This window comes from Panthera tigris, chromosome X (genome assembly GCF_018350195.1).
Source record: "Panthera tigris isolate Pti1 chromosome X, P.tigris_Pti1_mat1.1, whole genome shotgun sequence".
Lineage (NCBI taxonomy): Eukaryota > Metazoa > Chordata > Mammalia > Carnivora > Felidae > Panthera > Panthera tigris.
In genome coordinates this window covers 58,162,450-58,184,554 of record NC_056677.1, presented here as the reverse complement: position 1 = coordinate 58,184,554, position 22,105 = coordinate 58,162,450, and the positions used below count along the sequence as shown (strand labels likewise).

Sequence of the window (22,105 nt, the reverse complement as noted above, 5' to 3'; positions counted from 1 at the left end):
TCCAGCCACTCCTTTCTGGCTTGCCAGGTTTCTGTGGATAGGTCTGCTGCAAACCTGATCTGTCTTCCCTTGTAGGTTAGGGACTTTTTTTCCCTTGCTGCTTTCATGGTTCTCTCCTTGCCTGAGTATTTTGTGAATTTGACTATGATATGCCTTGTTGATGGTCGGGTTTTGTTGAATGTAATGGGGGTCCTCTGTGCTTCCTGGATTTTGATGTCTGTGTCTTTCCCCAAGTTAGGAAAGTTTTCCTCTATGATTTGCTCACATAACCCTTCTACCTATTTCTCTCTCTTCCCCTTCTGGGACCCCTATGATTCTGATGTTATTCCTTTTTAATGAGTCACTGATTTCTCTAATTCTTAACTTGTGCTCTTTTGCCTTAATCTCCCTCTTTTTTTCTGCTTCATTATTCTCTATAAGTTTGTCCTCTATATCGCTGACTCTCTGTTCTGCCTCATCCATCCTTGCTGCTGCTGCATCCATCCGTGATTGCAGCTCAGTTATAGCATTTTTAATTTCATTCTGGCTAGTTTTTACTTCTTTTATCTCTGCAGAAAGGGATTCTAATCTATTTTTGACTCCAGCTAGTATTCTTATTATCGTGATTCTAAATTCTGGTTCAGACATCTTGCTTGTATCTGTGTTGGTTAAATCCCTGGCTGTCGTTTCTTTGTGCTCTTTCTTTTGGGGTGAATTCCTTTGTTTTGCCATTTTGAAGGGAGAAAAGGAATTAATGAGGTAGAAAAATTAAAATTAAAAATATTAAAATTAAAAAATATTAAAATTAAAAACACACACACAAATAGAATAAATTATGCTAGATACTAGGTGTGTTTTGGTCTGGGTGTTGAAAGTGGTTTGACAGATTAGAGGAAAAAAAGGGGGGAAAAAGAAAAAAAAAGGAAATCGTTTGAGAATTTGAAAAAATGAATACACTGAAGTAGACTAAAATGAGATGATGGAGGTAAAACAGAATTTGAAAAAATGTACACAGAAGTAAAGAATATAGTAGAAAAAATTAAAGAAAAATATTTTTATGAAAAATTAAAAATAAAAATGAATTTTTTCTTTTTCTATATTCAATAAAAAGAAAAGAAATGAAAAAGAGAAAAAAGAGAAAAAACAAAAAACAAAAAAAGGAAATCATTTGAAAATTTTAAAAAGTGAACACACTGTAGTAGACAAAAATAAAATGATGGAAGTAAAATAGAATTGGAAAAAACTTACATAAAAGCAAAAAATTTGGTAAAAAAATTAAACAAAAATATTTTTAATAGAAATTGAAGGTAAAAATGAAGTTTTTCTCTTTCTGCATTCAAGAAAAAGAAAAGAAAAGAAAAAGAAAAAAAGAAAAAGAAAAAAGAAAAAAATCGTTTGAAAATTTGAAAAGGTGAATACACTGAAGTAGACTAAAATAAAATGATGGAAGTAAAATAGAATTTGAAAAAATTTACACAAAAGTAAAACATATAGTAATAAAAATTAAAGAAAAATATTTTTAATAAAAATTGAAAATAAAAATGAATTTTTTCTCTTTCTGTATTCAAGAAAAAGAAGTGTAAAAGAGAAAAGAAAAAGAAATAAAGAAAATTGATAGACCTGCTAACAGACTGAAGTAAGACTGAAATTACTTCATTTTCCCCTAGAAGTCAGTCTATGTAGCACTTTATAGTCCATAAAGTAAGCCAGCGGTGAGACGTGTTCTTGAAGAGCGAGGTTGGCCCAGTTGGGCAGGGCTCAGTGTAATGGCTCCGCTCTCCACTAGATGTCACTGCTAGCCTACTGAGGTGGAGTGTTGTGGTGCTCGTAGGTGCGTATGCACGTGAGCAGGAGTGGTGAAAATAGTGCCACCCAGCTACCCCGTCTGTTCTCTCAGATCAGCAATTGCGCACCCGTCCTCTGTCTTCAGCTCTCGTTCACTTCCCGCTTTTTCACTCTCCATGACCAGGCCCCTGGCAGTACCTCTCTCCTGAGTTTTATCTCAGATGTGGCTGTTTTCCCTGACCCCTTACTTGTGAAGGACTGTGGCTTTGACCCGTTCCACCCTTCTACGGGAGGGTCTCACAGAGCAATGGCTGAATGAGCAATGGCCAAATGCCGGCTGCACCCAGGAACGCTTGCTGGACCTTGCTGCTGCTAGTGCCCCGAGACTATGGCCAGGTGCCAGCCTGCCCCAGAAAAAGTTCGCGAGATAGTGTAGCAGCAGCGTTTCAGGGATTATGGAAGATCACAACACACATCTGGCACCAGGCTTAACGCTTAACGACCTTGTTCCAGCACCAGCGAATGTGGCCACTTTCTGAGGTCTGCTGGGACTAGGTGGCTTCAACAGTCTCTACCAAATGTCCTTCCAGCAGTGGCCCAAGATCCTCCCCAACCCCACTCTTTTCCTGGGGATTTGCCCTTCCCACCAGAGCACTGACAGGTATTGAGCTGCAGAGTTGCAGACTGCACTCCCCTTGTTTACAGTCTTAATGGAATTTAAACCTTCTCCTTTCTCCTTTCTCTCTTTTTAGTTTAGTCCCTGCAGCTGTTTCCAATTGTCCACTTTCTCTCCAGCGGCTTTTGGGGAGGGGTGCTTTTCCTGTATTCTCCCCCCCACCCCACCCCCATCTCCATCCTCCCTCCGCTTGCAAAAACACCTCCCTTCCTGTGCCTTCTCGCTCCCCAAGTTCACTTCTCCGTGCTGCATACCTGCTGAATTCTGTGGTTCAGGTTGTGCAGATTGTTGTGTTAATCCTCCAGTCAGTTTTCTAGGTGTTTAGGATGGTTTAGTGTTGGTCCGGCTGTATTTCGTGGACGTGAGACACACAAAAATCTTCCATGCTCTTCCGCCATCTTGGTTCCTCCTCAGAAGACTTTAACGGTGAAACAGGAAGTGGGCCCTTACTAGTTACCAAAAATGCTGGTACCTTGATCTTGGACATTCCAGCCTCCAGAACTGTGAGAAATACATTTCTGCCATTAATAAGCCACCCAGTCTATGGTATTCTGTTATAGCACCTCAGATTGACTAAGTAGAAAATTTTCTGGAATTGAAGGACACACATCTTCAGGCTGAAAAGGTATACTGAATATACAACAAAATGCACCTCATAAAAAAAATCACCAAATCAAATATTTCCAAACTTCAGGAATACAGAAAATATATTGATATTGGTCAAATAGGAAAAAAATGATACTATGGCTGGATAAGCCAATGCACGTAAATTAAACAACTTAGAGGAATGAGACCAATAGCTCGAAAACCTCAAATTACCAAAATTATCCACTATCAAATAGTAATTTGGGTACTCCTATAAATAAATTGCATTTGTAGTGAAATGCCTTCCAAAAAAGAAAACCACAGGCCCAGATGGTTTCACTGGTGAATTCTGCCATACATTTAAAGAATTAACATCAATTTTTAAAAACCTCTTTCCAAAAATAGAGCAGGAGAGAACAGTTTCCAACACCTTTCTTGAGGCCAGCATAAATTACCCTAAAATCAAAACCAAAGGCAAAGAAAAAAGAAAAGAAAGCAAGCAAGAAACTTCAGGTGAACAGTTTCATGAACATAGACACAAAAATCCTCAACAAAATATTAGCAAATTGATTCCACCAATATATACAAAGAAAAATATATCTCGAACAAGTGGTGTTTATTCCAGGAATACAAGGCTGGCTCAATGTTTGTAAAAACAACTGATTAAAGCCATTGTATTAATTGCTTATAAAGGAAAAGCCACATTGTCATGAAAATTCATTAAGAAGAAGCTTTTGACATCTATTCAAGATGAAAACTCAGCAAAGTATGAATAGAAAGGGACTTCCTCAACCTAATAAAGGGCATCTACATAAAACCTACAGCTAACATACTTGATAGTAAAAAAAGTGAATGGCTTCCCCTTAAGATCTAAAACAAGGCAAGGATGTCCATACTTACCATTCCTATTCCACATCATACTGAAAATCCTAGCTAGTATAATAATTCCAGAAAAATAAATAAAAGACATTCCAGTGGGAAAGGAAGAAATAAAACTGCCCATATTCATGGGCAACATGATTATCCACTATAGAAAATCCCATGAAATCTAGAAAAAAATTCCTATAACTAACAAATGAGGTTAGTAGGATCACAGGCTACAACATGAATACACAAAAATACATTGTATTTCTGTATACAATAAATGTACAAATGGAAACCAAAAGTTTAAAAACCAATAAAATTTGCAATATTTCCAAAGCATGAAATATTTAGGAATGAACCTAACAAAGTATACACAAGATCTACATGCTGAAAGCCACAAAGTGCCAGTGAAAGAAACCCAAGAAATAATTAAATGAAGAGACAAACCATACTAATGGATGGGAATACCCAACATAGTAAAGATATCAGTTTTATTAAAACTAATCTATTTAAGTTTCATGTAATATAATAAAAACACCAGCAAGAGTTTTTTTGTATATATGGACAAAGTGATTCCAAAATTTATATATAAAAGCAAAGTATCTATAATCACTAAAAACAATTTTTAAAAGAATAGAGTTGGAGGAATGACTCTACCTGCCTTTAAAATTTAATATGATGTGGGGTGCCTGGGTGGCTCAGTCGTCTGAGCATCCGACTTCAACTCAGGTCATGATCTCGCCATTCCCAAGATCAAGCCCCACGTCGGGCTCTGTGCTAACAGCTGGGAGCTTCGAGCCTGTTTCTGATTCTGGGTCTCTTCTCTCTCTGCCCCTCCCCTGCTTGTGCTATGTCTCTCTCTCCCCAAAATAAATAAACATTTAAAAATTTTTAAAAATTAATACAATCCTACGTGGCAGAAAAAGAAATCAAGGAATCAACCCCACTTACAATTGCACCAAAAACAATAAGATACCTAGAAATAAACCTAAGTAAAGAGGCAAACGATCTGTGCTCTGAAAACGATAGAAGACTTATGAAAGAAATTAAAGAAGGCACAAAGAAATGGAAAAGCATTCCGTGCTCATGGATTGGAATTACATTGATAAAATGTGTATACTACCCAAAGCAATCCACACATTTAATGCAATCCTTATCAAAATCAAACAATCCTAAAATTTGTATGGAACCAGAAAAGACCCCGAATAGCCAAAGCAATCCTGAAAAGGAAAAGCAAAACTGGAGGCACCACGATTCTGGATTTCAAGCTATATTACATAGCTGTAGTCATCAAGACAGTATGGTACTGGCACAAAAACAGACACATAGATCAACAGAACAGAATAGGAAACTCAGAAATGTACCCTCAACTACATGGTCAACTCATCTTCGACAAAGCAGGAAAGAATATCCAATGGAAAAAAAGAGGGTCTCTTCAACAAATGGTGTTGGGAAAACTAGACGTCGACATGCAGAAGAATGAACCTGGACCACTTTCTTACTTGATACACAAAAATAAATTCAAAATGAATGAAAGACCTAAATGTAAGACAGGAAACCATCATAATCCTAGGGGAGAACACAGGCAGCAACCCCTTTGACCTCAGCCGGAGCAACTTCTTATTAGACACGTCACTGAGGGCAAGGGAAATGAAAGCAAACATGAACTATCAGGACTTCTTCAACATAAAAAGTTTCTGCACAGCAAAGGAAACAATCAACAAAACTAAAAGGCAGCCTGAAGAACGGGAGAAGATATTTGCCAAAGACATATCTAATCAGGGGTTAGTAACCAAAATCTATAAAGAACTTACCAAACTCAACACAATAGACACTTTTCCGAAGAAGACATCCAGATGGCTAACAGACACATGAAGAGATGCTCAGCATCACTCATCATCAGGGAAATACATATCAAAACCACGATGAGATACCACCACATGCCTGTCAGAACTGCTAAAATTAACAAGTGTTGGAGGGGGATGCAGAGAAAGGGAAATCCTCTTACACTGCTGGTGGGAATGCAAACTGGTGTAGCCACTCTGGACAACAGTGTGGAGGTTCTTCAAAAAACTAAAAATAGAACTACACTATGATCCAGCAATTGCACTATTGGGTATTCACCCAAGGTTACAAAAACACAGAATTGAAGGAGTACATGCACCCCAATGTTTATAGCAGCATTATCAATAGCCAAACAATGGAGAGCGCCCAAATGTCCATCAACTGATGATTGCATAAAGAAGATGTGGTATATATATGCAATGGAATATTACTCAGCCATCAAGAAGAATGAAATCTTGCCATTTGCAATGACGTAGATGGAGCTAGAATGTATTGTGCTCAGCAAAATAAGTCAATCAGAGAAACACAAATATACGATTTCACTCATATATGGAATTTAGAAAACAAAACAGATGAACATAGGGGAAGAGGGGGGAAGAGAAGAAAGGGAAACAAACCATAAGAGACTCTTAACGATAGAGAACAAACTGAGGGTTGATGGAGGGAGGTGGGTAGGAGATGGGCAAGGTGGGTGATGGGTATGAAGGAGGGCACTTGCTGTGATGAGCAGTGGGTGTTGTATGTAAGTAATGATTCACTGAATTCTACTTCTGAAACGAATATTGCATTGTATATTAACTAATAAAAAATAAATAATAAATAAAATTTTTAAAAACTCAATATAATGCTACAATACTTAAGACAATGTGATATTAGTGAGGAGATAAACATATAAATCAATAGAACAGAATAGAGGCTCCAGAAATGCACCCGCACAAATACTACCAACTGATTTGGACAAATGTACAAAACAAATTCACTGGATAAGGCACAGTCTTTTCAAAAGTGGCATTGCACTCTTTAGGTATCCATGTGCAAAGAAAAAAGAATATGTGCCTCTAACTCACATCTTATACAAAACTTATCTCAAAATAGATCATATATGTAAATATAAAAGATAAAGCTATAATACCTATGAAAGAAAACATAAGAAAGTTTCTTCATGACCTGGGGATACATGATTCTGAGACATAACACCAAAAACATGTCAGAAATATTAAGGAACGAGTGTTAAAATGACTTCATCAGAATTAAAAACTTTTATTCTGAGAAAGACCCTGTAAAGAGAGTTAAAAAAAAAAAAGGAGTACTTAGAAATATTTGTCAATTACATATCCAACTACGATCCAGATACACAAAGAACTCCTAAAACGCAACAATAAGAAAATGAACAGCTTAATTAAGAAATGGGCAAAACACTTGACAGACACTTCAAAAGAGGATATAAGAATAGCAGATGAGCACATGAAAACATGTTATTAGCCATTAGGAAAATGCAAATTAAAACCACAATGAGATGCCACTGCATACCTATTAGAATAGCTGAATTAAAACATACTGACAAAACCAAGTGCTGGTGAGGAGTTGAAGTTAATGAAAAGCTCAGATATTGATGCAGGGAATGCAAAATGGTACAGCCACTCAGTGAAGCAGTTTGCCAGTTTGTTATAAAGGTGAACATGGAGTGACCATAACACCCAGCAATCCCACTCCTGGGTGTTTTCCCTAGAAAGTGAAATTTTACATTTACCAAAAAAATTGGCAACAATGGACATAGCAATCTTATACATGATCACTCCAAACTTAAATAAATCAAGATGTCCTTCAAGAGATGAATAGAAAAACAACCTCTGCTTCATCCATGCACTGGAACACTACGTAGCCAATATAAAGGAAAGTAAAATCAATATATGCACAATTTGGGTGAATCACAGATGCATGATGCTGAAGGAAAGAAGCCAGACTCAAACAATTACATATTGTATCATTATGTTTGTATACAATTCTGGAAAGGTAAAAATATATGAATGGGAAACACATCCCTGGTTATCAAAGGTCCGGGATGGGGGAGACTGTGAATACAAAAGAGCATAATGAGGGAGACTTTATGTATAATGAAGCTATTTTATATCCTGTTGTGGTGAAGAATACACAAATTTATATCTGAAAAGGCTTGGGACAAATAAAGCATTCAAAATAATGGCAGCCTTCTCCAAATTGACATTGGAAGTTAAAAAAAAAAAAACAGTGGATCAATGCCTGAAAAATCCTTGGTGGGAAATTTCAGCCTCAGATTTACACACTGAGGTATCAGTTAAGTCTGACATAAAAGCAAACTTTGCTCATGCAAAGTCTCAAAAGAAATCACCTCCCATGTGCCTTTTCTCAGGAAGTTCCTGGAGGATGTGTCCCATCAGAATTATTGTAGTACACTAAAAAAAAAAAAAAAAAAAAAAAAAAAAAAAGTGGGTCCCAATAGGCACCAGATCCCAACTGGGGGCCTAGCAAGGGAATGTTCTAGATCAATATAGCACCCTAGCACCCTGAGTAACCAATAAAGACTGGAACATGGTTAGGGAACGTGCACTTGAAGAACAAAGGAATGAAGACATTTGAAGATTTAGAAAATACTGGTGATAGGTCTATGACAGAAATGTATGTTCCTTTAGTCGCATTCACTGTAGTGTATGTAGTGTTCCAGGTCTTGGAACAGTGCCTCGCACGTGATAAGCATTCAATAACACTTTGTGAAATGTGAAAAAGAGAGGAAGTGTGAATGGGAGGACAGGAATTTGATACAGTGAGTACACACAACTTTTTAGAAGGAGTTTTTCTATAAGGCTGAGCAGAGAGATGTGGGGTAACTCGAATGGAAGGTGGGATTAGAAGAGGGTTTTTTAAGGAGGGAGAAAGGACAGGACTGTACGTTGATACGAGTGATGCCAACTGGAGGAAAACACTTATGAGAAAGGAGGGAAGTTTTTTGCTGGTTGCCCTGTATTCTCAGGGAAATGGGAAGCAAAGTCATCAGGTGAGAGTGAAGACAGGTGAGTGATGAGAAAGAATCCCGATATCCTCAACATCTCCAGATGTTCCCCCCTAATTGTCTTGCTCACCTGAGAGCTGGCTGTTTCCTAAGAGCATCACTTTCCTTGAAGGGTTTTTCAGGTGGTATCATGGTCTCTCACACACCTATACCACCAGAGGGCTAAATCCTTGCACAATCTAGACCCCTTCCAAGTTGTCGAGATGAGTTTCATGGCCCTCGGTATGTTCTATCTTTGAAAATGATTATGTGGACTTGAAAAGAATGTGTATTCAAATGTTGTTGAACAGAGTGTTTCATAGATGTCAGTTCAGGGTAACAGAGGCTGCTGTTCAGGGTAACAGAGGCTGCAGTTCAGGTCTTCTGTATCCTTGCGAATTTCCTGTCCAGTCCTTCTATCAGTGGATGAGACAGAGTATTAAAACCCCCAGATATTAACGTTACATGGTCTAATTCTTCCATAAACTTTGTCAAGTTCTGTCGTAGGTATTTTGAGGCTCCGTACCTATGTGTGTAGAAGTTTGAAATCGTTATGTCTCCCACATCAGTGGATCCTTCTGTCGTTACGAAATGTCCACTTTTGTCTCTAGGAACACTCTCTGTCTTAAAAGTCAACTTTGTCACTTGTTATTATGGCCACAATGGCACACTATCATCCACTGTGCTCTCACTCTCAGCGGGTTTATGCCATTATTGGAAGGATATCACCTGTCAAAAGCAGGTAGTTGAATCCATCCGTTTCTTCTACGGGATTGACACTCTCTACCTTGTGATTAAAGGGATTCATACATTCATAATATGGGTAGATTTGCAGATATTATTTTGCTACGAGTGTTATACATTTCTCATGTCTTTTTGTGCCTCCATTTCTCTGTGACTACCGTCTTCTGTGTTGGATAGATGTGTTCTTTCTTTTTTTATTATTTTTTTTAACGTTTATTTATTTTTGAGACAGAGAGAGACAGAGCATGAACAGGGGAGGGTCAGAGAGAGAGGGAGACACAGAATCCGAAACAGGCTCCAGGCTCTGAGCTGTCAGCACAGAGCCGGACATGGGGCTTGAACCCACAAACCTTGAGATCATGACCCCAGCCGAAGTCAGACGCTCAACCGACTGAGCCACCCAGGCGCCCCTGGATAGATGTGTTCTAATATACCATTTGATTTCTTTGTTCCAGGGCCCCGCCCCCTGAGGTCTCAGGGCTTTCAGGGTGGCCCTTCCTTCCCTAGCAAGACCCAGCATGTGCCCTGTGCTGATAGATGCTGCAGAGTCTGCTCCCTGCCAAAGTCACAGGTGCTCGTCCCAGTGGAAGCCCTGATCTTTTCTCCATAAAGAAACTATACACCAAGGGAGTTGCAAGAAGTAGTCTGTACTGGCAGGAGCAGGGGGATATCCCTAGGATTGGATTTTGAGGGTGCTGGATCAAGAGGACAGGAATAGAAGACTGGATAATCAGGTTTTGCTGAGTAGGGGCACTTTCTCATACCACAGGGTTTAACCCACTGGCAGGGACTCCAGGAGATGGAGTAGATAGATTCACCGCCAGAGTGGCCCTCAAAAGCTCCAAGAAGGTGGTGGCCCGCATTGAGAAGTGGAAGTGCCTGCCTTGGACTAGCAGAGGGTAGAGGAAGGAACAACAAGGCTGAATGATGCAGGCGAGCTGGAACGGATAGAAAAGGTGAGGCCAGTCACATGGCCTGACCATTAAGTTCCATGAGAGGGCCCAGTGGACCCACCATTCACCAAAGTTCAGCGGTTGCTGCCCTCTGCAGGCCGATGCAGGTGATGGCAGCAAAGTGGTCCTGGCCCGAGCTCATTACCATCCATGAGAGTGATGGAATTTTGATGTAATAGAGAGCAGAGAGTGACTCTCAATCAAGAGACCTCAGGAGACTACCTTTCCTGTAACAACCGGCAAGGTCAGGGGGGCAGTCAAGAGTGCTTTGACTGGCAGGGAGCTGAGAGGATGGTTCAGACAGCCTGGCTCCCTCGGGGCAGCTACAGCCAGACAAAGGCAAAGGTGCAAGAGAAAGGGGGTGGTCGTCCCAGTAAAAAGTTACAATTTCTTGCTCAGTTCCTGGTCCTGAGCCAATTTGGAGACCAGCCCCACTGACTCAAGAGTTGGAGGAGTCCTGAGGCAGAAGGGTCAAGAAACAAGGTGATGAGTATATACATACTATGATGATGCCACCGGCCTTCCCTACAGAGAATGACTGCCATTTCTCAAGTGACAGTGCACTGGGGAAAGAGAAATACCCAGACATTTCTAGGACTATTGGACCCAGGGTCCGAGGTGACATTGATACTGGAGCCCCAAAGTGTCACCATGAGGCCTGGCTAGAGTGGGACTTAGGAGTCCCTCGTAATAAAAGGAGTTGGGATAGAGATCCAGTCATGGAAAGCCGACTGGATCCCTGGGCCAACACAGTGGTCACTTTTCTAGTCCACAAGTTGACAATTGATACATTCGGCAGTTGGAGCAAAAACCCCCACGTTGGGGCATTGGTCTGTCTGTGGGGCAAGAAACTATCATGGTCAGGAAGGCCAGGTGGATCCTCTGACACTGGTCCCCAGCCCAGGCCAGAACAGTAAGTCAAAACCAATATGGGATCCTAGTGAGGTTGAAGGAAGGGAGTTAGCAGAAATTATGGACACCACTGGAGACCTTTAGGATGCAACAGAAGAGGAGGTAGGAGAACCCCAGTGATGAAGAGAGTGGTGAAGGTGTGGAAAGGCGCTAGGATTCTGTCTATGGGGGAGAGGGAGAAGGATGAAGGGAAAAGAAATGGCAAGAGGGCCAACGGAGTCTTCGACTGAATCCATTGGTAACGTTTCTGAAGAGGGTGGTAGGTAGAGGAGATTCTGCTGTCTCCTTCGTGATCCATTTTGCACAGCATCCAGATTGCACAGCATGACTTTAAGAGCCACTGGGAGAAGTGGGAGAGGGTGTTTTCCACACACACACGTAGGGATATTGGGGGCATGCTTGAGGAGGCTGACTGCAGATTTAGAGTACGCCCAATCCCCCCTGCTCTGTAACCTTTCCCAACACGGTAGGCTTCTCAGGTGCAGACCCAGCAAAACCCAGCCTTTGCGATCACGCAGGCAAGAGGTGTTGAGGCACCTCGGGCCCCTCCTGAGGACCAGCCAGAACAGGATGTAGGCAGGAGAGGCGAGGGCCAGACAGAGCATTAAGAGTGGGAAAGAGAGGAAGGAAAGTATGGAAGGAATCCAGGGCTCCTGGAGTAGGGGTTGGGTGGCAAGCAAGGGAAATTCTAACAGTGGAGCGCCTCACAGAAACCAAGGGAGGGACTACTCCCCAGATATTGGGACTGCTCAGCTCAGAGAAGCTGGGAACCGGTAGCTGTAGAGCAATTGGAGAGATAACTGGCGCCCCACCCCAACCACCACCACCACTGTTAGGCGTTAGTTGTGCATGCTCCAGAACTTTCACCATACTTGTACTGACACCTATGTGCACTCTCAACATAGGACTGGTTCCGTTTTAAATTTTCATTTAATTTGACTACTTACAAATGTGTGTCCAGCTCCAGTGATCTCCAAATTACTGTGTTCAGTCACGAGGATGCTTTGAAATGTGTGAACACGGCCTCACGCATTCCTTTTGACTAGCGTAGTTCAGTCTACCAGATGCGCTGAACATCAGTTGCTTGCATTCACTTCCCCCTTACTGATGGGAATTCAGAGTGTTCCCAGTTTTCCCCATCACCAACATTCCTGTGCATGTATCCTTCCTTGTCCACTACACGAACGAGAGCGTCTCCAGAAGATGTAGGTGGCAGTGGACTTGCTGGGTCACAGGGGAAATGGGCTTCTCTTCTCTTTTAAGATTCTCCACTCAGAGCTCAGAGCAAGGACTCTGGAGCCAAACTACAAGTTTTGATCCTGCCGCGGATCCCGACAAACCAAATGACCTTGCGCCAGTGGCCGAGCCTCTCAGTGCCCGTTTGCTCACCCATAATAAGGTGGTATTAGTGGGTACCTCAACCCTAGGATTGTCTCAACAATGTGTCACTAGTTAACTACAGTGCTTACAACAGAGCCAGGCATGTGGTACCTGTTGTATAAGTTGGTTGGCACTGATTCTGCCAATTTACCCTCCCAAAGGGCTCTTCTGCGCCGCTGCCCCCTCCTCCACCCGACCCCCCACCCAGCAGTGGGCAAAAGCAAGGGCTCTGCTCAGAACCTCTCCCACCCTCGGAATGGTTCAGCTCTTTGACTCTTTCAAGTCTGGTCTGTGAACACTGATTCGCAGTTTTAGTTCGCATGTCCAGGATTTGTGATGGTGAGCGTCTTTTGGCGTGTGCACTGGCCATTGAGATTTCTTCTTTGAATTGCCTCGGAGTGGAGAAGGGTCGGGGTCGGGGGGCCAAGTCCAGCCTTTGCGCCAAACCCGCCTGCCGAGAAAGTTCCCTGAGCACACAGCCAGGGACCAATGTCATCGCCCACCAAGGTCAAGCAGATGCAACAGAGACGCTGCGGCCCGTAAATAGGCCCACATTTGCTCTCCGGCCCTTCGCGGGGGAGTATGCCACAGGTCCCATGATCACTGACTGTGGGCTTCCCGTGCCCATTGTCCTATCAGGTTCTGAGCGCAGCCGTGGGACAGAGGCCGGCAAATCCTTTCTCGGCAGGTGCTTTACCTCTGTCCCGACGGGTCATCCCCAACCCCGGAGACAGGTGCCATCACAACCCACTCTGTGCACGGGCGGACAGAGGCTAGAAGCCGTGACTCCCAACTGGAAAGTAGGAGGCGGGCCCAGAAGAGCCCGGACGACAGGGCCTACCAACCGGCCGCCACGCCCGAGAGACCCAACACCCCGACCTGCTTCGTTGTGGGGGGGGGGGGGGGGGGGAACGGAGACCAAAGGCGCTCCACCCCATTGGCCAGGGCCTTGAGGGGCGGGCAAACGAGGGGCGCGCGCTGGTTGGCGGGGGACAGACCAATGAGGAGGCCGCGGCGCGGGCGTCGAATGCGTGTGCAAGCCGCGCGGCGTTGGAGGTCTCGTATGGCCTGGTGCGGTGTCTGTGGTGATTGCCTGCGTCGCCCGAAGGACTCGTCGCTCGCCTCGTGCCTCTGCCATCTTGCCTGTGGCGCCGGGGCCAGGGCGACCATCTTCCCCGAACCTGGGCTGCCCGGCCTCGCGGCATGAGCGCCTCCGATGAGGTGTCCATCTGTGGAGCAGGTTTCGGGGAGGAGGGCGGGGGGCCGGCCGGCGTCTGCCCTGCCAGCCCCGGAGCCCCGCGGGGCCCACCGGGACTAGGTGTGGATCTGGGGCAGCCACCCAGCGGTGAGGGCGAGGGCGGGGTCCCAGACCCCGAGGGCTTCGAGTCCGAGCGGGAAGTGACGGAAACGGGAGAGCCGGTGTTCTGGGACCTAGTAGGCCGCCCCGGCTCCCCGACCGACCACACGGGGGACGCCCTGGATTGCGCGTCCCACCTTGCGGACGAGGCCGTGGCGGCCATCGTGCAGCAGCTGACCAACCAGGATGGCCTGGGCGTGCGGAGAAACCCGTACCCGGAGGGCTGCGTCGTGGAGGCGGGCCTGGAGGCAGGGCCCCGAGGGAGAGGCGCGCTTGCCCTTAGCCGCAGAGAGTCGCAGCCGCCTGCCGCCGCCCTTCTCCGCCTCGGTGGGCCCGAGGGAGGCCCGGCCTGGGCGAACCCGAAAAGAGGCACGAAGAGCAGGTCGAATGTCGCCGCGGTGGATCGCCAGCGGCCCTCCGCAGAAAGCCCGGGCGAGCTGCTTTCCGACAGCGAGTCAGCAGATGAGTTTAGTGAGATACAGCTGATGAGGGTGAGCATTTACGCCAAAGGAGGAGGCCAACTCAAGCCCAACAGCCCCGAGGATCCCTGGGACACACCCAGACACTCGAAATTCGATGTCAGGGAGAATTTCCTCCACATGCTTGGCTCTTTCCCGTCCTCCGCTCCCCGAGGACTCACTTCGGTTGTGGAGAGTCAGGCCGTTGGAGAGCTGGATATCTCCTCCTCTAGGAAAATGCAGAGCGTGGTCAGGGGGAAGGGGGGGAACAGGCCCAGCTACCCAAGATCTGCTGCTGCGGGCGGCCTGCCCCGGGACACCCCTAAGAAAAAGGTGGCCCAGGAGAAGAAATCCTCAGGGGGGGACCTCAAATGTTGCCCTGGGGAGAATGTTCCCTTCCTGGGGGCAGAGAGTCTCCGCGGCACCCCTGGAAACAGCCGCCTTCCCCCCAGTAACTGGTGTTCCGCTGTTTGGGAGGTCCAAGAGGTATTCCTTGGTCCCTCCGGGAACCAAACAGTCCAAGCACACCCCTGCTGGGAAGAAATCTGTGGCCAGGAGGACTCGGAAGGCGGAGCCGGTGGTGGCCGGAGAAGACAATGACTCAAACAGAGACGCTGTCCCAAAGGTGAGTAGGCTGTGCTCCTCCTCTGGCCCTCGCCCTTCCCCTCCTTGACCAGCACTTCTTGACCCACGCTCCCTCTGGCCATCCCTCAGGGGCTGCCATTGCCCCCCCCACCCCCCCCCCACCCCCGTCACCGGGATGCTGGACCCGGTCATTTGCACAAGGGCAGACATGAAGGTAGCGCTCCATGTGTGCTGGGCACCATTCTGGACCTGGGCACGTTTCCTGCCTCCCCCCAGCCCAGAGAGGGTCTGGGATGGAAGGGAGGGCTGGTAGTTGATTTGGATCGGGGAGCCCCTGCCCCTTGAAAGTTTGGACTGCAAAGCTTCAGTCTTGAGACTCCTGGGCTTCCCGATTCCTACTTTGTAGCTGGTCCCCAAGCTTTCCATGCAGGGAGCCTGGGTCCTGTCGGTGGCCCCCTCTTCTCCCTAGCTCAGCGCTGCCTCCTGGCCTGGGGCTGACTGAGGGAGAAAGCACTAGCCAGATCAGCTTCTGAATTCCCTTCCCTACGCCCTGCCTCACCCCAGCCCCTAAACACGCGTGAGCATGCGTGCGCGCGCGCACACACGCACAGACACACACACCGTGTACACCTACTACACCCCCACAAAACACAAAACATCCCAAGTCCAAATGAGTGAGAAATTTTTCTTTTAGCAGCTTTCAGCACACAGGCCAGAGCCGTCTTGTCCATTCATGCATCGTGAGGCAAGCAGTCGTGGTGACCTCAACCCCAGAGCCCCCCAGTTTCGGGGAAGCTCACAGCCCTTGGCTCTGAGCCAGGGAGATGTCATGCCCAGAGAGCCCGCACCCTCAGGTGAGTGTTGCAGGTTGCACAGGAGTGCAGGGGAGACGGGATCAGGAGGGCGGCCTCTGCCTCTGCCTGTGGCTCTGTGGAGGGTGGAGGCTCAGCTTTGTTCCCTGCCTCCCCTCTGACCCAGGCAGCTTCACCCATGGGAAACAGGGTGTCGACAGGACCGGCCTTAAGCCACATCATCCTCTGCGTGGGGTTTGTGTGGCAGGGGTGGTTCGTGGACACCCCCAAACCCCAACCCCGGACATAGACTTTCAGCAGAACAGAGCCTTGTTCCATGAAGTCGTGTTTGGCCGTGCTGCTCTTCCCAGTGGCTGGCTGTGGCTGCAGCTCTGGGAGAGTCCAGCTCAGAGCCACCAGCCTTGAGGACTACCATCAAGGATGGGCTGGCCCTGGGAGACAGGAGAGACACGCCCAGGGAGAAGAGTGGAGCTGCTGGCAGAGCAGGGGCAGCTTGTTGCCAGCAGAGGGTGGTGTTGCCTCACGTTAGACCCCACGAAGCCCTTTCCTCCTCACTGGGAACCTTGGAAGCTGGATTTTGTGTTCTTTCCCTCTCAGATGACCAGGAAGCACTTGTCCACCCCCCAAGACTGGAAAGGCAGCAGCAACCACCTGGAGCACAGGGCTGTCCTCGGGTAATGCTTGCTCTGGCTCCTAGAAACGCAGGCCCCAACTACCTGTTGGGATCCATGTCCAGGTTAAACTGACATATGTACCCCCCTCCCATTCTGCTCCCCACAGAGGGAAGGCGCCTCCTTTCCACTGAGGGTCCTGAGCCAGTCTAGCCACTGGGCCTTGGTGTGTGGTGCCCGCAGGAGAGGGGGAGGATGAGGAGAGAGGAGGCCAGGGTATACTAATATGCTTTTCTCTCTCTCCCGTGTTTGTGGGCCTAGTGTCTCCTGCTGCAGAGAGAAGTTGACAACCTGAAAGAGCAACTTGGTATGAGGAACCTCTGGCTGGGGCTGGGTCAGGGCAGAGGCAGAGGGGGGTGTGGGGGGTGTGTCTCAGTGCAGGACCCGCGATGGGCTGCAGGTGCAGGCAGCCCCACAGGGACCAAGATTCCCACTGGAAGGGGAACCTAGCAGGCTTGACCCTGGAGCCTGCTTTGCGTGTACAGCTAGGTGTGTGCACCAATGGGAAAGTCTTGCCTCCCTGGGTGCACAGTTTGCCGACGACCACCATGAGTCCCAGAGAATCTCTCTCTCTTTGGACGTTTAGAGATGCCTCATTGATTTTCCCTTTAACTGCTCTTTGGTGTGGCTTGGACAGTGTGTATTTGTCCGACAAGCTCTGAATGGTTCCGAGTTGACCCAGAACTTGAGAACTACTGGCACGTTTTGTTCCCCTAGACGACACGTCCATATTTAATTCAGCTGGTGGGTGAGTGGGTCAGTCGCAGGGCTCTTTGGATAGGGGCTGGGAGGGGGGGCGTGGGTTTCAGGTTGTAGGACTAGGCGGTTCCCCAAGGGGACAGGAGCACAGGGTTCTCTGTCCCCAGGTCCATAGCACCTGCTAATGCCTGTCTCTGTTTCAGCGGCCCTGCAGTCCCTGACTGACCAGTTCCAGACCCTTTGAAGTGAGTGTTACACACACCATACCCCTTCCCACGGTCGTGGTTACTGAGGAGGGCCGTGGGCTGGCCCTGGCCTGATGCTCTTCTTCCCTGACTCTGCTCTGTTGGACAGGCTGAGTCAGCATCTCTGTACAAGAGGGGCGGCTGGTACCTTTGGAGCCAGGAAGCTGTGCCCAAGCTGCTTCCCTCCCGTTCGACATTCGACCTCAGCCTGGGCTTCCTCTCCCTGTTTTTTGCCGCCTCCCCACCCGAGTTCACAGCACCTTCAAATTAAAGTACCTCTCATGTTCTCAAGTCTATCCTCTCTGGGGGATGGGGAGGTGACTGGGGATGGGAAGGAGGGTCAGGGCAGGGAGCTGCTCCATTTTGCAGCCTTTTCCAGAACAGGTGTCGTGTGGTGGGCCTTGTCCTTGAGAGAAGTCTGGGCCACTTCCGCTGGGAGCCCTGCAGTCACGCCGGCAGAGTATCCCCGTCTGGGTGGGGTGAGCACCTGCCCCCCTTTCCCCTGTAGGCTCCCTTCAGGCTCTCTCCTAATCTCCTCCTCTTTTTGGGTCTCTAGGTTCCCATTCATCTCCGTCCTTCCCCCTCCCCCTCCTGCAGGGACTCATGACCCCTTCCAGAAGTCCAGTCCCTGTTCCCTTCCCTCCTTGGGACCACTGTCTGCTCTGACTTCTGAGGTTCCCAGATCACTCCCATGGCTTTCTGTCATCAGTGGCCTCGTCTGCACCTGTGCTTCCACAGATGTTATAGGGCACAATTGAGCTGCTTCTCCCCCTTCCTGGGCCCAGCCCCCTCTAGGCCCAGCCCCCCTCCTGGGCCCAGCCCCCTCTAGGCGTCCTTACCTCCCTCTGGTGCTGCCACCTCACAGGCACAAGGGCAACTGGCCCAGGAACTGGCACCTCCTCCTCCTCTCCCATTTAGTGCTCGGCCTTGGCCTTCAGTTTCCAATCCTGTCAGTGCTCCCTCCCTGGGTTCAGAAGCGGGGTAGAGGCAGAAGTCACAGCCCAGTGGGGTGCAGAGCAGAGAGCAGGTACAGGGCCCAGGGGAGAAAAGCACAGCTTGGTGTCTGGGCTGGAGGGGGGTCGATGGGGCCCACGGTGGCTCTGGGGCAAACTGCCCGCCAGCACCTGGAAATGTACGGCACAGCCATGGGAGCTCTCGTGTCCTTCACGTCCAAGCCTCCTCACTGCCCCTCCTCCAGCCTGGTGGTCGCACTGCCCTTGGCTGGAACGTGGCCAGCTTCCATGGCAAGTGTGCGTGATGGGTCTCCATGTGTCTGCACGGGCCCCTTTCCAGTGCCGTTTGCCCTGCACCGTGAAATGCTAGTTCTGTGTCCCAGGTCAGGCTCCCTGGCTGCCTCTTTAGGTCATGCAAGATTTAGTCTGAACTCCATGTTCATTTGCTGCTCACTGGGGGTTGGGCATTGCTTCCTTCCCTCAGCCAGGACCCAGGTCTCAGTGAAGTACGGGCAGCTTCTGCCACACCAGACCCTCTTCCCAAGAGACTGGGTGTTTTATGCACAGAAATTCGGGGTGGAGGGGTAGGTAGGTGCCGACAGAACAGTCAAGACTGGAGGTGTGTGTGTGTGTGTGTGTGTGTGTGTGTCCATCTGTGTGCATGTGTGAATAACATTAATCGGGGATAATCAGCTTTGAGGCAGAGATCTGGGGTTCAAGGAGTAAAAGGAGTGGAGACCATGGTCAAGAACATGTAAGGGACAGGGCACCTCAGTGGCTCAGTCGGTTAAGCATCCGCCTGGATTTCAGCTCAGGTCATGATCTCAAGGTTGGTGAGTTGGAGCCACATGTCCAGCTCAGTGTTGACAATGCAGAGCCTGCTTGGGATTCTTTCTCTCCCCCTCTCTTCCCCTCCCTGGCTCAAGCTAGCGCTCTCTCTCAAGATGAATAAATAAATATTAAAACAACAACAACCACCACCTGCAAGGGATTGCATGAGCATAAGCAAGGGTCACATCTACTTTTCAGGGGGTGCTGTTAAATTCCTAAAACAGGAGGGGAATGACACGAAGTCCCCAGACCCCAGGACCGGGTTTGGAGACGCTCAAAATGCTGGGAGTTGCCAGAGGAGGCTGCAGATCCTACTGTGCGATGCTGTGAGGTCTGACCCCTCCGGGCTGTTCTGAAGGAACGAGAATAGAAGAGAAGGCTCTCGGAGTTGCTGGGATGTACCTCATCTTAGCAGTAGAGAGGTGGATCGCCAAGGAGGCTGCTGTGCCCGGAGCTAAGGGAGACACGGGCAGGATGTGTCAGTGAGGATGGCAAGTAGAGAGTGGCTTCTCGGTTCCCCCCGCCCATTCTCACACTGCCTTCTGGAAGGGCCTGTGGCGTGAGCTCAGGTGGACATGCCATCACACGTGGGGTGGGACAAGCACAGACCTCAGCCTGGAAAAGAACATACGTGGGACTAAATTCTTCCCTTTCAAGCCCCTCACTTGAGAAGGTGGGCTTGGTTGCTCAGGCTCTGACCTTGACCCTGACCCAACGGTTACTTCTTGGCGGGGTAACACAGCACACCGCTGAGCAAAAGCTTTTGGCAGAGACCTTCCAGCTGGGATGTCCGCCCACGGAGACACAGGCAGGTTGTGAGTGGGGAGAAGTCCAGCACCAGCTCTGCCCCACTGGAGGAAGGAGGGTCAGTGAGCCCAGAGCCCTGGGCTGAAGAAGGCCAGCGTGAAGAAAGGGAGAAGGGGACGTGGGAGGACAGGGTCACAATCCTCCCTGACTAGGTTTGCCAGCCTCCTTTCCCTTCTCTGAGCACATGGCCTGTGTTCCATACTCAGACCAAGTGCCACACAGCAATGTTGCTGTAACCCATGTACATCACAGGCTGTGGCCTGGCCCCTTCAGGTTCCAGGTGGAAGGAAGTGGCAGATGGTGAGGCATAGGTTAAGGGAATACATGTCGGCCCCAGGAGAAAGGAGAAGGTGGGACCCCTGCCCTAATTTAGTGTGCCCCTTTTGCCTTCCCCCTCAAGCCTCCTCTCCAGCCAGGGAGGCAGTGGTGGCTGGCCTGAAGAACCTTGGACCCCATGCTGCCTCCTGCTACCTGCCCAGCACCTGGGCAGATGCCTCCCTCTCCACTTCCTCCAGCACCAGCACCAGTGCCACCACGACCAGCAGGCAACCTTTCTCTGAACAATGGGTAGGAGGAGATGAATGCTGGAGACGGAGCCTGGTGTGGTGGCCAGAGTAATGGTCCTCAAGTTAGATAGGAATTAGAGGTCCATGTCCTAACTCCTGGAATTGGCTAATATGTTACCTTGACAAGGCAATGGGAATTAAGGTTTTAGGTGTAATTATGGTTGCTACTCAACTGACCTTGGATGGGGAGACCTTCGCCTGTGTTTGCTAGTTTGCTAGGTTTGGCCAGCCAGCACCTTGGGGTTGCCAGGGTGGCCACATGAGCTGTTCTTGCATGATCCCAGCACACACCATTCGTGTGACTACAGAGTTTTCGGTGCCCCCGTGCTCCCTCAAGGTTGTAGTCCTGGTAACTACCACTCAGGTTTGGAGAACACTGACAGGAATTTGGCCCCATGCCAGCCACTTCTCCTCCTTAGTTCTCTCAAGGTGACCTCTGTCTGACTTTTCCAATCTTTCTTTGAAAGGATAACAATTGCTATTTAATAAGTAACCAATACAAAGGTAGAATGGATAAATTACATGAGAGCAAGTATTAACCATATATGTATAAACCCCGTATACACACAATTGTAGATAGTCTACAATTTGACAAGCCATGTGACTACTACCCAGGTGAGGAAACAGTACATTGACCCCAAGAAATGCCACATGTGTACATCCCTTTCTGTGAAGGATGCAAAATGCAACGGTCTACATACCGCATGATTCCATTTCTATGACATTCTTGTGAGGTCCAAACCATAGGGACGGAGAAGAGATCGGTGGCTGCCAGTGAGTGGGTGTGAGAGAAGGGATTTATCTATCAGTGCATGACAGAATTTGGGGATGAACATTTTTTGTAGTTTGCTTGTGGTGGTGGTTCCATAACAGTATGTGTTTATAAAGACTCCTAGACCTTGATGTAAATGGTACCTCGATAATCTTGAATTTAAAAAAATGTGGGGGCACCTGGGTGTCTCGGTTGGTTAAGCACCCGACTTTGTCTCAGGTCATGATCTCATGGTTTGTGAGTTCGAGCCCCGCATTGGGCTCTGTGCTGACAGCTCGGAGCCTGGAGCCTGCTTCGGATTCTTTGTCTCCCTCTCTTTCTGCCCCTCCCCTGTTTGTACTCTGTTTCTCCCTCAAAAATAAACATTAAAAAAATTTTTAATGTGAAAATTATATTACAAATAGGTATTGTTCCTTACTATTTATTTTTCTGAATACAAGGACCATAATCATCTCCTGTCATGGGTGAATCTGGAATATTATAGTACCTTATTTTCTGAAATTAAATCAAGGTTGTATTTTTGCGATGGATGCAATTTAGTCATAGTACATTATGTATTTTCTGTCTTCTACCCTGTAAGATTTGGTTTGATAATATTCTG

General features: G+C 47.9%; 1 protein-coding gene across 1 annotated transcript; it reads left to right on the top strand.

Annotated features, from left to right (window-relative positions):
* Positions 1 to 13,951: 13,951 nt before the first annotated feature.
* On the top strand, positions 13,952 to 17,824 carry LOC102963861 (uncharacterized protein CXorf49 homolog). The gene is given in 6 exon segments (XM_042973952.1): positions 13,952 to 14,917; positions 14,919 to 15,188; positions 15,846 to 16,002; positions 16,558 to 16,634; positions 16,893 to 16,938; positions 17,534 to 17,824. Coding segments are annotated over 6 exon segments (1,557 nt in total). The 3' UTR covers positions 17,575 to 17,824.
* Positions 17,825 to 22,105: the final 4,281 nt, after the last annotated feature.